The 14,436-nt window shown below is 40.8% G+C and overlaps 1 protein-coding gene across 12 annotated transcripts in view; it reads left to right on the top strand.

The window, feature by feature from the left end:
* The window catches only part of myo18ab (myosin XVIIIAb), a 126,182-nt gene that overhangs the window by 77,217 nt on the left and 34,529 nt on the right, over positions 1 to 14,436 (top strand). For all 12 annotated transcript variants that reach the window (XM_034604268.1, XM_034604267.1, XM_034604265.1 and 9 more), the window contains 9 exons: positions 4,231 to 4,374; positions 4,745 to 4,834; positions 5,090 to 5,209; positions 10,173 to 10,284; positions 10,814 to 10,941; positions 11,140 to 11,294; positions 11,675 to 11,798; positions 13,534 to 13,641; positions 13,824 to 13,916. In XM_034604268.1, the coding sequence (XP_034460159.1) occupies positions 4,231 to 4,374; positions 4,745 to 4,834; positions 5,090 to 5,209; positions 10,173 to 10,284; positions 10,814 to 10,941; positions 11,140 to 11,294; positions 11,675 to 11,798; positions 13,534 to 13,641; positions 13,824 to 13,916 (1,074 nt within the window). The remainder of the gene's footprint in view (positions 1 to 4,230; positions 4,375 to 4,744; positions 4,835 to 5,089; positions 5,210 to 10,172; positions 10,285 to 10,813; positions 10,942 to 11,139; positions 11,295 to 11,674; positions 11,799 to 13,533; positions 13,642 to 13,823; positions 13,917 to 14,436) is intronic.

Raw genomic sequence — 14,436 nt, 5'->3', positions numbered from 1 at the left:
TGTGTTTTATTGGAAATTTCCAATCCAGTGTAGCAAAATGGGACATACACAGTGGGAACACATTGGTTGTGCAGTGCAGACATATCGTAAGAATAGAGCCGCCTTAGTATATCTGCATTCACGAAATGTCCCTGTGTACCTCATCATGTTTTTTTCATTTGACTAATGCTGTGAAGACAGGAGCCTGGCAGCTAAATATACGTTCATCCTAATATTTCTGTATGCCAGATATTGTCTGTAATGTCTGGACTTTTTTAGTCTGAATTGCTTTGCCAAAACAGCAGCTGATAATAGCACTTTCTTGACTCTTTGCCAAATCACGATTTCTTCTTCAAAGTTGATCTGTATGAATCTACCCTATTGTTGTTAGGGTGAGGGTTTGTCACATTTGGACTTATAAAACGTTGGTATAGAGATGGATGATATTATAGCTTCCAAAAGTGAAGCAAAAATGCTGGCTAGCTGCAGTATAGGTTATAAACCCCACTCCCTACAAGTTCGCAGATGAGATCTGGATTAAACTAAAGCTGTTTTCAGACATGAACTTTTCTTTTTACATATGAAGAAAGCAGCAATTCTCCAGAGAGAATCAATGTCAGATGCGTTCACAACAACAGGATAATGTCTGAAGTGTTCAGGTGAAGAGTGGCGCCTTGGTAGAGCTTGCAGGAGACGGGACGTAATAAAAAAATCCTGCTGTTGAAATCGCATGTTTTTGTTTAAAGCACATCAACACCGGTATTGTCCCTTATCAACAAAAGCTTGCGAATCTCATTGTTTCCAATTTGGCATCCGCTTCAGCAATGTATGGCACATCTTTTTACATTCTGAGATATTTGTTTTCTATTTGCGTGCGGTGTGTGTTAGAATGTCCTCATCATCCCACTCGGTTGCGGTGAATTTTCCGGACATTATCCTGCTGTATTCCCACACTGGCTCACTCTGACATTCTCTGGAATTTACATTAGACGATCTGCAATTTTTTTACTCGAGGGCTGGCAGGAAAAAGCTCAAGAGGAAAGTCTGAAGCAACTGATTCGGACATTTGGGTTCTCAGCTATTACCCCGACGGATAATTTCAGGACAGTATTCAGAGTTCAGTGCTGAATGTCTGAAAGCAGCTTAATAATGACTAATAGGTTTGGTAGATGTATTGGTTGGGCTGCAATGCTCTGGCTCCACGATCACTATTGCGACGGCTCTGAAATGACCAGTGCAAGATGAAGCTCACAGGTCTGGGATTTGGCTTAAATTTATACTGTGGAAGTAAAGATGTGTGGTCCATTTTTTTTAAACAATAACTGGGCTTAAAGATTAAAACTTTAATTTGTTAAACAGTTACTGGACTTAAAGATTAAAACTTTAATTTATTTTCTGCTGACTCTTACTTTTGTCGAAATAAACGACCATATAGAGAGGTCGTTTTAAATAAGCTTGGGCCATCTTTTTATCACCACAACACAAAGTCAATTAGTTTGTTCCTCCATCTAGTCTATTTGCCTGCTCTAGGGAACCACCCCCCATTCCTTTCCAAGCCCCCCCCCCCGCCAGGGGGAGCAGTGTTCAAAGCACTCCAGGAAATAAATGAGAAGGAGAATGGAAAAAAAAAAAGTGGAGTAAAGCTTGGAGAAAGAGAGACTGTGCCTCGCCATGCGGGAATAGACAAATAGAAAGAGATCTGCCGGCTGCTTTGAGGCCCTGCAGTCTCTCTCTCTCTCTCTCTGTCTCTTTCTCATGGGGGAACAGTTGAGAGTGGAGGAGCATGGGGGATTCCACCGAAAGCCATTCAACATTGAATCTAATTAAATAGTTTCCCTAAGACAGAAACCAGTAACCAGGTTACCACACTGCGTGGAAACACGTTCTCCAATTACCTGAGTAACCTGGATTTTTCAGGCATGTAAATACACTCACTGAGAGAATGGCAATAATCTTTCAGGATGGTGTGCCAGACACCAGATGCTGGATGTACAGAACATATGTCATTTTTCTTAAGGAGCAGCAGAAATAGGCTTCGGACTGTCCTGCTGTGAATATTTGTAGTACTATTTCTATCTTACCTCATTGTACGAACCTATGACAGCCTGTCAAACCTCTTCTTTTGTTAGATGTTGCTGACAAATAGTTGAATATTATAATTGCAACTGCTTTTTGACAAGATTATTTATCAAGGGGGGAAAATGAGACTGAACCAACCTAAAATTAGATTAAAGTCTTTCTTGAGGTGCCCTGTTTTGCTGAGTGGTAGCTTGAAGGGAGAATGTTTTTGTCCAGGTAAGGACAAGTGCGGTAATCAGACATGAACATTTTTTTAAGTGTTCGGATGACAATTAGAGTGAAATGGGCCAGAAGCAGCTGCTCTTCAAGGCTCCTGATTGGTCCTTAAGCCCTGCCACACTGCTGCGGCACAGACCTTCTCCCTACCCTCAGTCATCTCTGTGCTTTAAAACCACTCACTGGTCCACATGCTCGAGTTCCCTTATCCAGCTCTGATAACTGGGTCATTCCTAATCAACTAAACCTGGAAATGGACACGGACCTTTTCAGTTACACGTTTTTTTTGGGGGGGGGGGGAATTCTGTAGAACTGTCGCTGATTTCTACAATCAGGATTTCGCAGTCATGCTAGGCTTGACTGTAGAGAACAATCTGTCCCTGTTGTGTGTTATGAATGGCTTTCCAGATTACCTGCAGTTAGAGAAAATGTCTCTTAATGCCTGTTCTACACGCTGCCAGCGTATCATTGATGGTTTGATTTGTGCTTGAAACATGAACAGCCTGTCTGACAAACAACCATCATTCAAACCTCAAGTGCATAGATGCAAAAGTGAAGGATACAACTGATGAATTTGATTCATGTATGATCATAAAGAGCTGGTGACCGCTGAGGAATCCTCTCTTTGTTCATGTTTTTGGGGCGTCACTCATTTTAAAGTAAATTGAGACATGTTATTTGCTATTATTTTGGAGGAGCAGCATATAAACCTGGACAAACAGTGAGGTCGGACTGTCAACCCGCTTATAAATAAAACAAGCAAAAGATATTCAAAAATGCAAATGTAAAAAATGTGTCTACAATAAATCCACTTACCTCCACTTACTTATCAGAGTCGGGAACTGTGCATGGAAAAAAACTTTCTTAAATAATTAATTTCTCTGCCATATACAATGTCAGCCAATACATTGTGGTCTGAGAAGCTGCTTTCACTTGTCCTAATACCTCTCCTGGTGGTGATTTAAAGACACCATTAAGCTCCACTAATGGGTATAAAGAAAAGGTCCCACCACAGTCTGTCATCACGACTTCTTCAACAGTCTGGCCATCTTAAGTTATGCTTCCTTGTTCACGTCACTGCAGAAAGCCCATTGGAGGTCCCACCCAAACTTTCTGTTTTAATAGGAAGTTGATCCGTGTAAAGAATCAAACCATTTCACTGACCTTTTTTTTGTAAGATTTAGTATTACTTTTGCTTGTGATTCATGGTTTATAACAGGGAGGATATACAATAATTGCATGAGTCTGCCCCTGCACATCTGTGAAGCACTCATATCCTGGACCTCACTATAAAACACTGTAGAAATTGTACATTATTTTTCATTAGAAAGACATGAAGGTTAATGTGCATTCTTTGGACATGCTCACAATGACTTGACTAATGGAGAATATTAAAGATTGCTGCAAAACATTCTCATTAGTCCCAGCCAATTTACTGCAGTTACACCACATTGGGATAATTTCCCTTTTTGCACGGCAAACAGCTGTGGCTCAGTGTCTTATTGTCTTCTGTGCAGTGCAGGCTGTGCACCATGCTGACGTGGTGGAGAGGGAGCTGGAAACTGAGAGCTTTGAAAGAAAGACAGTTCATTTGTGTTGTGGAGCTTGTGTATCCACCCTAAATTTGAGAGATGGATGAAGGACGTTCTGAAAATCAGACACTTCACGAAGGACATATTACAAATAGCTTTTCACAATACGTCAGACACTTTCTTTTTCAATATTAGTTTAGTTTACTTATTGACCTGAATCACATTTTCTCATTTGAGGCGAAGTCAAATAACAAATATTCTGTCAGTGTCTGATATCACTATCACTAATATCACTTCTATAGACACATCAGCACTTGGGGAAACCAGCAGTGTTGGTTTGATAACAGTTACTCACACAGTTTTCAATTCTGTGTTCTTCCTCTGCCTAATATTGTTGTGCGTGTGTCTGTGTTTGTGTTGACAGATCCAGTATTTGGCCATCCGCTGCATCCAGAAGAACATAAAGAAGAATCGTGGTGTGAAACACTGGCCATGGTGGAAGCTCTTCACCACCGTCAGACCTCTGATAGAGGTGCAGCTCACTGAGGAACAGATCCGCGGGAAGGACGTACGTATTCACACACACATCACACATCATTGACGTTATATTTTCCCTTGCTCCTTACCCTACCGTTAACCATCACAATGCCCACCCCAACCCTAAAACCAACTTTGGGTTTGAGCATTTGGGTCCCTACAAGTATTGTGGGCCACGAAGGTAGTAAAACAAAACAATGCACACACACACATTCTATTGTGAAAAATGTGAGAGAGATTTCAGAGGTAATGGTAAGATAGGCAACACCCTCTACAATAAGTACACCTCTACAATACCCTTATGTATACAATTACCTTATATGTTGATTGGCTCACTTTATCTGCTGTGCCCTGACAAACATGCATGCCTGGCTGTACTGTTTGTGTGTGTTCACCCTCAGGAAGAGATCCAGCAGCTGAAGCAGAAGCTGGAGAAGGTGGAGAAAGAGAGAAATGAGCTGAGACTCAACAGTGACCGCCTTGAGAGCCGGGTAAACACAGAAGCACACAGAAGTGTACACAGAAGATCATTTAGCTCATGCCCGAGAATAATGTTTGAATTTTGAGAGTAAAGTAAAGATTCCCCAAAAAATGCATTGAATAAAAATGTCCTTTTTGAATTTATTTATTCTCTTTAAAAGGGACCATGTACAATTAACAACATTTGCTATAAACAAATGAAAATAAATACAACATTTTCAAATGAATACTAATAAAATGTACTTTCTGTGTGTGTGTTGCATCAGATCACAGAGCTGTCGTCAGAGCTGGCTGATGAGCGGAACACCGGGGAGTCTGCCTCCCAGCTGCTGGAGACTGAAACTTCTGAGAGACTGCGTCTGGAGAGGGACACGAAGGACCTGCAGGTAGAGACACAAACACCCACATTCTTACACACACACACACACACACACACACACACACACACACACACACACACACACACACACACACACACACACACACACCTCGCCTGATGCATGGTGGAGTTTCAGTTTTGCCAAGGGGCATTTCAATCTAGTTTCCCTTGCAATCACAACCACAGACCCTCAGAAGGCAATCAACACTCGGGTTGCCATACTGGTATGATGTGTTAGCTTGACTGTATCGAGCATTAAGACCGAGGGCTTGAGTTTTTATATTCCTGTTGGAGTTCAACTCCAATAAAATAAGAGGTTTGACTCTTAAATGGGTGTTATGTCTCCACCCACTCAGATGCAGGGTCCTCTTGAGTATGAACATAATGTGGGACAACTGTGTGGCCATATGATGATAACAGAAAATGTACAGATATGACTGAAACTGGCCACACCTCTGTTACAGTTATTAACCACAGCCCTTTGACATCAACAAACCACATAAAATATATAATATGTGAACCCTGTAATTACTGTTTTTTTCTGAACTGATTGAATTTTCTTGCCTAATATTGATGTGGAATAAATGCGGCTCCATTTAAAGTGCCCTAATAATAGCAAACTTTGTAATCTTGTCACCAAATTAGGTTCATAAAGTCCATGATGGATGGATTCTTGTGAAACATAATTAAACTTTTGATTTGTGTTAGGGTTAAAATTGAATGATTAATGAAAGCAGTTCTACCAAAGGACTGGTTTGTTTTCATTAAGACCTAAGACGTGTGTGTGTTATTGTGAGGTGCAGTGCTCACATTGCATTTTTTGTCAACAGACAAAGACAGACAAACTTTGGCAGCGTCAGTCAAGGTGTCAGAGGACCCAAAACAATTAGAAGATATTAATACAGCTGCCATCAGGGCAGGAAGCCAAAGCAGTTCATTTCTAATATGAGAGGAAGCAAAAGGACATAACAGTCATGGAGATATTGAATTATTTTCCCCTTCTTGGTTTCCTGGCTTGTGTTTCCGTGCTGAGTGGGAGATAGCGGGAGCTGGATGAAAATAGACCCACAATAAAATTACACACAGCTGCCAAAAAAAAAAAGATGTCCACATGATTTGAACAACTCAGACTGGTGAAGCCTTCAATAAGCTTCAGCTGAACTTAAACAATGTATGGACATGTTGGTGCCCCCCATCTTTTACAGTGTAGTCACTCTATTAAGGGGTAACTTCAAAACCATTATGTAAAAGATAAATGATTACAGCAACCATTAACTCTTTCAATGGAGTTTATACCTGACATGTAAATTTAGTGATGAGATGAGCATGAAAAAAATCATATATAATCTACCAAAAACTCTGATCAGCAACTGTTGCACTAACAACTCCAACAGTTACAGACACTTAATGACCTTCATGAATACATGGACACAGCCTGTTTCCAATCTTTACCCTGTTTTACATGGCATTCTTGTCTCTTGCTCTCTCTACCCCCTACATCTACACACAAACACACACACTTTGACAGCTGTAATTTTTGAATCATATTGTCGGCCCATTTCTCCACCACTATCCTCCCCCTGCTCTTTTGTTCCATTTAGTTCCCTATTTGACATCTTTGACATGATTTTTTCTCTATTTTCATTTTGAGGGCATTGGAATAGATTCTTCCACTGACTGCTTGAATAGTCATACACAGGGGCAGCCTGCATGTGGTCTGCCTTATAGAAATGAGTGATCGATTTGTCCTTTTCCTCTGTTTGTCTGAGAGAGAGGCACAACTGGGCCATCTGGGTATTTAACACAGAGGAAAATCCATGGCAAGCTGAACTGGAATGGACCTGTGTTTTGTTTATTTGCATTCATATTAATGCTGGGACACAGGTTGTTGTCACTTTGATACCACATTGGATGTGGCCATCACAGTGTATGGTGTATGGATCATGATCTTTTTGCACCGCAGGTCTACAGCTGCCAGCTGCCCCGTCTGCATGTTCAAAATGATAGCAGAACATTTAGATAGTACATGCCAAAGCTGTTTTATCCACATGTAGAGTCAGATAGCAACTTGAAATGCTTATTCCATCGAGGTGGTGCAGCCGAGTCTAACAGGTTTCCAGACATCTGGAAGGTTAAGCCAAGGTTTCTCCCAGTCCCTCCTTTTAGACCACAGTGTTTGAAACAGCACCTGTGCTGTATGGCAAATGGCACCAAGAGGTTGGTCTGGTTCTGGTATAACTTTAGTAGCACCTTCCCTGGTGGGATGGGATGTAATATACTCCTACTGCTGATCAGTTTTTTCTAGAGCTACTCTATGAAAAACTTTGAAGGTGGAAGCTACCACGTCTTGCAGAGCTTGTAAGATTATATGTCTCACGTGTGTGAGGACAAGTGTACTTCCAGCAGTTATACCCATCTATGATCCACTTGGATGAGATCCACTGTTGTTGGTGTTCTTCAGTGCTGGTAGTACGTGTGAGATAATGCTTGTTACTGTCACAGAACATACGCTGTACATCTTATGAATTTGTCTGTGTGGGCATGGTGAAACTGGTTCTCACTGCCGGGAGGATTTCTGTTTTGGTAGCAATGTACTTACTGACCGGATTTCACAACAATCTTTGAGAAACAGAGGCTTTCACTTTAGGTGAGGTACGGACAGCTGCAGTCTCATTTTGTCCCAGCCAGTGTGGCTGGCCATACTGTAGCTGTATAGCCCGTATCACTTCTCAGTATGGGTATGGATGATGGTAACAGGTCTGACTGAGTGAGGTTCTCGAAGGTTAGCCACAACCAGTTTAAGGTTCGCTTGGATAGTATATTTTGTTGGTCCATACAATAGGAAAGGAACTAAAGTGAAGCCTAGTGAGTTACTAGTGAGCTATTTGCAGGCACTGCTAGTGCTAGAACACCCACTGAAGGAGTGAAGATTAGTGTTTGAGATGGTGTTGCAGCTGCATGGTGGGGGGGTTACGTTGCTTAATGAACCACAAGCAGAGACATGTTTCTTCTGTGAATGTCGTCCTGTAGCATAGCTCATGAAACACTGTAGAGTATTGATGGGCAAAAACTAGAGCAGTCACTGGCTGCTGGACTTGAGATAGTGAAGTCTGGCCAAGATCAGCATAGAAGTGAGTGTCCAATGGGTTGTAATGTTGCAGTTTTTGGCTAATCATTGGAGACTGATAGAGGTGAGCCAAAGGCCTATGGCGGTGCTGGATGTACTGACACAAAACCACATTTACATAATGAGAGGCTAGAGAATGGTCTCTCCCTGATCCACTATCCCTCTCTCTTTCAATCTTTGAGGTGCAGATTCATATTTTGGCCCTAATGACTGACCACTGGTTTTAATGCTGTATCACTGAGGCTTGTTGTAAGCTTGTCTCTTTCAATATGAGGCTCTTTGCCACAAGACTGGTTTGCCTGGTTCAGGCGCAAGATTCACCTCTAGTCTACTGATAATCCTCATGGACTTCTTATTCAATGAAAAATACTTAATATGCTCCAACAGCTCTTCCCTCAGCACCTGTCTTTTCTCATACTGAGCAATTTTGCATGTAAGCTGCTTTGTCATCTGATAACTTTATCTGAAGAAGCCAATTATTCCGGCTTTTTTTTTTAACCCTATTAGACTCGTTGGATAAATAGTATTGAACTTCTTTATTTTCCTTTGAGCTTGTTCATATCACAGTTATTTAGCTGCACCATGGATCTGCCGTCCTGAAGGAAAGAGCTTTTGGGACCATCACTCCCTATAGGTTGATTTATTTTTAGGTTCCTATTAAAGCTTTGGTGTGCCACAGAAAGCTTCAAATAATGTTACGGAGAACTGTGTTACTATATCACAAGTTCATTGTTGTTGGATCAGCATAAGACTTTAACAAAACTCCAGTTGTTTTAAAAACATGTGTTGATCATAAAAACATAATAAGTCCTTTATTTAAAGAAAAGTCTTTAGAAGACTCAAAAAGACTTTGATTTTTATAAAACCTCTCACAAAACAGGGTTAACAAATGGAATTAAAATCAAGAGTCAAGTCTGAGATGGAAACGATTCAAACCTGTCACATTACGACTGCAGGTAAATTCAACTGTCTTGAATGCTCTTCAAGCCAAAGTAATATCACCAGTGATTGAGTCAAAGGAATCTACTAATGATAAAAAAGATCTCAAGAAAACGTTAGGAGGTTACTCACTGACAAATTGAACTTGGATCACCTCAGGACGGATAAAGCTGGCAAGCTGTCTACCCCTTCAAGCAAACCAAGGCCTAATATTGTGAGATTTCTTTTGTTTTAAGGACAAACTTGCAAAAAAATATAAAGAAAAAAGATCAGCCATCCTCTTCACTGACAGAAGTGAACCCAACAGTCACTCTTAACAGAGCTTAAGAAGATTTCTTCAGAGGAGTGAGAATCTGCTGGAAGGATAACTATCTCAGCAGTACTCCATCAATCAGGCCTTTATGGCAGAGTTGTTAGAGAAGAGCCAATTTTGAGTCTAGAGTTTATCGTAGCCTGCTTGGAGTTTTACCAAATGATATTTAAAGGACCCTGAGAGCACGAGGAAAAAGTTTCCCTGAGGCAAAGTATAAGGGTCTGGACATGCGAATGTGAGATGAGTTTTTGATTTATAACAATTTGTTCTCATGGATTGGATTTAGACTAATGGGCAAACATTTCAATTCAATCAGTGTAAAATACAACACAAAAGTAAGTGGGAATCAAGAGACTGAGCAAAGAACATAAACGCTAAGGCTTTAAAAATTCAAATGTATAAAAATTCAAGCCCTTTGAAGGCCTGATATGCAATAAAATTGTTCAACATTTCCTACACCTGCCTAAACTACTTGACTACCATACATTTTCTTGGGGTCCAAAGCATTAAAACCTGAACATTTCTTGGTTAATCTATTTAAAAATATTTGTTCACATTGTAATTGAAACCGCTTCTTCGGTTATCCATCAGACCAAGTTTGACAGCGTGACGAAACAGATGGAGTCGATGGAGATGGAGGTGATGGAGGCTCGACTCATCAGGGCTTCTGAGCTCAACGGAGAGATGGATGATGACGACACAGGTCAGACACACACACCCTTCCTCTGGTCGTTATATCCCTGCCTCTGCTAATTAGTTTATTATACATTGATTTAAATTTTCCTACAGATGCAGTGCATAATTGTTCAGTTCAGTTTATATTTATTCATTAAATGTCACTTTTAAAGCGGCAAGAAATAGCCTAATAGGATTTGTAGTTTACATAGGCCCACTGTGGATTGAGTTATTTTTATGTATAAAATCGTTTTTAAAACATTTATTTTTCACAAATTGCACCATCAGTACATATCTTGAGCCATAATTCTGAAGCTCTACTTCTCCCTTCCTTTGCACTGACTAATCAGCAAATTATGCTGTGTCATGTAATGTAGACTTTAGAGTAAGTTACAACTCAGATTAGTACGAATTGATCGTCTCTTACAGAAATATTTTTACAAAAAAAATGTCTGTGTTGAAAATGCTTGTTGAAAATGCTTGATTATTGCAATCAATCATATTGAGATATGAACCAAAGGAAGCTGAAGCAGACTGTGAACATGCTGATGTGACAGGAGGAGAATGGAGGTTGAAGTATGAGCGAGCCATCAGAGAGATTGAGTTCACCAAGAAGCGACTGCAGCAGGAGTTTGACGACAAGCTGGAGGTGGAGCAGCAGAACAAGCGGCAGCTGGAGAGGAGGGTGTGTGGACACACTGATACACAACTTCTATTTTAAATGCATTATTCAATCATCCTATCACAACTCCAAACTACTGACAACAATGCCACTTTTTCTTTTTATCTGAGTTAATAATCTATTGGCCTGACTGTGTTCAGACTTTCACAGCTCCCAGATCACCTTCATTTTTCTTTTGTGTGTGTCTGTGTGATTGTGCAGATCAGCGACCTGCAGGCTGACAACGAGGAGTCCCAGCGAAACGTCCAGCAGCTGAAGAAAAAGACCCAGCGACTGACGGCTGAACTGCAGGACACCAAACTTCACCTGGAGGGCCAGCAGAGCCGCAACCACGACCTGGAGAAGAAGCAGAGAAAGTCAGTGCACACACACAGTCATATGTGACGGCTCACAATTGTAATGCTTTGTTGGGACGTATTCCCACGGACTGAGCGGGGTCCAGCTGTGTTGCTATAGTAACAATAATGGTACAGACAAGACTGCAGGTCATTTGTTGTACTGCTTAACTGTGTGTGTGCGTGCGTGTGTGCGTGCGTGTTTGTCAAGGGACATGCTCTTTAGCTGCACGTTGCTGTATGTTGGCTAATGTGCTATGTTGATACACACCTTTTTCTCACTTTTGAATTCTCCTTCTCAAATCATCTCTCATCAGATTGGCAGTAGTTGTGTATCATTAGAGTGTTTAGACAGTGTTATTCAGCGCAGTGTGGGACCATGGGTATCGGTTTGTGTGCAGGTTCGACAGCGAGCTGAGTGGAGCCCAGGAGGAGGTGCAGAGGGAGAAGACCCTGAGGGAGAAACTGGCCCGAGAAAAAGACATGCTGACAGGAGAGGTGTTCAGCCTCCGACAGCAACTAGAGGTCTGTGTCTGTGTGTGTCCAGCTTGTGCCACCAAACTTAGATAGGATATTTTGAGGTAGGGATTTTCCTCTGTGTGGTGTCAAGTTTTATTTTCATGCCTGGCGAAACCTAATGTGATACCACTCTTAGATTTTTAATACCAACTGAATTCACAGTAGAGGCTCCAGAAATAATGCCTGTATTTTGTCACAGCCTATAAGGTGTGAACACACTTTCTAGTCACTCTGCTCTGACTAGAAATTCAACTATAATGTTGCTCTATCATTCAGATGCTCATCTTATAATAATGTTCTGAATCCAGTTAGCCACAAATTATACTTTTTTATCTTTACAGCTATAAAATGCTTTCTAATTGGAGAGTTGTTTCTTTTTGTTACACTGGGAGAATTTTTTAAGCGCGCTACAGATTGGACATTTACAAATTGTAGAATCTGGCCAGTATGTGTGAAGAGAAGCAGCAAGCTCATGTGTGAGAAGATGGAAGCTGTCGGACCTGAAAAATACTTATAAATCTCATCAAACTTTAAGATAGTTCATTCACATTTAGTTTTATTACACCAACAAGTATCCATTTAATAAATCAGAAGTCAAATCTCACACTGTCTGCTTCAGCATATTTATATCATATTATCTAACCAGCTTTATGCCTAAATAATTAACTCAATAGAGACACAAGCCACATTTTCTTTGCCCCATATTGTTTGCTTAACCTGTTTGACACGTCCTCGGTGTCTCTGCTATGCCACTGCCGCTCCAATGTCACAGAGTCGACTGGAGAGTGTTTTAATTTGACATGACAAATACAAGCGGGAATCATGTTGTAACACCCGGTCGAGGCGAGAGAGAGGGAGCAGGGAGAAAGGAAAACCCTGAAAAACGGTTGAAGAAGCAGGATGAGAGTGCCTCCATCCATAGAACAACTGTGAACTAACGTAATCAACACTAATCAGTACTCTGTGTGGGACATATTAGGTAATAATCAGTTGCATTATCTGTGATAGAGTAGCTGTTATCCATATTAGCTGTAATATATAGCAGCTTTCTATGTTAAACATGAGGTAAGCAGGTAACAAGCACATTGTTTTGAAATATGTGATTAAAAGCACAAGCGTCAAAGTTCACAACAGACATGAGAAGATTCAAGACTTTATTTATCATGTGCACAACAATGAAATGCTTGGGTCACAGCATTAGAAAGAAACAGTCGGGTGCACACACACTGAGGTTCCTGGGCTGACTTCCATCCGATGACCTTGTAGTCGCAGGGTGCTTTCCGCTCTGCTTATTCTTCCTGTCCTCGCTCCTCTGACCCTGAAATTGATCAAGATCCCCTGTCATCTTTGGAGAGAGGAGGCGTTTGATGTGTGAAATTTTGTGAAGACAGAATTCAATTTGAAACCTGTTAAAAATGGTTTGGACTATATTCAAAATGGAAAATCACAGCCTGAGACCTTAATTTGGCCAAAAGATGCAAAATAATCCACAAAAATTGAGGGGAAAGGAACTTAACCTCTAAGAGAAATATAAAAAATACAATGAATTCAGCTGAGGTGGCAATACAATACACAACATTAAAATAAGAATAAGAGCTACTGATGGTAAACCTGCAAACTTGTGTGTGCGTGTGTGTGTGCGTGCGCGCGCGTGTGTGTTCCTGCTCCTGCTCCTTGTTCACACTGTAATCTCCTGACATTCCCTTCCTGTCTGCTCCAACTGTAACCATCTGTCCTGCAGGACAAGGACCTGGAGGTGTGTGCAGTCAACCTGAAAGTGGACCAGCTGGAGGCCGAGCTGCAGGACCTCAATTCCCAGGAATCCAAAGATGAGGCATCACTGTCCAAGGTCTTCTTCCTTTCTTCTTCTTCTTTTCTTTGTTTTCATGATGATTATTTGTGTTATAGTCGTATTACTACTGTATCCATCCATCCATTAGATATACTGCTTATCATTGGAGGGTTGCGGGGGGGCTGGACCCAATCTACTGCTTCAATTTATTTATTATTATTTATATATTTATTATTCAGGTAAAGAAGCAGCTTCGTGACATGGAGGCCAAGGTGAAGGACCAGGAGGAGGAGCTAGATGAGCAGGCCGGCTCCATCCAGATGTTAGAACAGGTACAGACAAAGCACTGTGCTCTGATAACAGAAACGCTGCATTTGTTGATCAAAGTTGCCTTTTTACACATCCATTAAAAAAACATAAGCATTACTCAATCCCCCCCCAGATTGTTTTGGGTCTTCATCAGCTCCTATGAAAAATATCTGTCTCATCAGCTGCTAATATGAGAAAATCAAATCAAAACAATCAGCTAGAAGAAGCTAAAATGCACCACATAATTGAGAGTAACTGTGGCGTTGATTTTTTTGTCTGATGGTTTGTCCACTATGTGTCACACTTGTGATCTTGGCATTTGTTTCATGTTATTATACAAAACATTGATTATTGCAGCTTTATAGTCATCATTTTATAATAATAATATATCAAATGATCAAATATAAATATCAAATATATCAAAATCTGAAAGGGGTCAGTTTGAGCTTTAGCTCATTCTTGTCTCATCTGATGAGAGCTGAGAGTCGGGCATTCAGTAGCTAAACAGCCAGATATTTCCCTCAAGAGAAGGGAAACTTTAGT

The sequence above is a fragment of the Hippoglossus hippoglossus genome, chromosome 13 (assembly GCF_009819705.1).
Source record: "Hippoglossus hippoglossus isolate fHipHip1 chromosome 13, fHipHip1.pri, whole genome shotgun sequence".
Classification (NCBI taxonomy): Eukaryota; Metazoa; Chordata; class Actinopteri; order Pleuronectiformes; family Pleuronectidae; genus Hippoglossus; species Hippoglossus hippoglossus.
The sequence above is the reverse complement of the archived record's forward strand: the minus strand, read 5'-3'. Positions and strand labels throughout refer to the sequence as shown.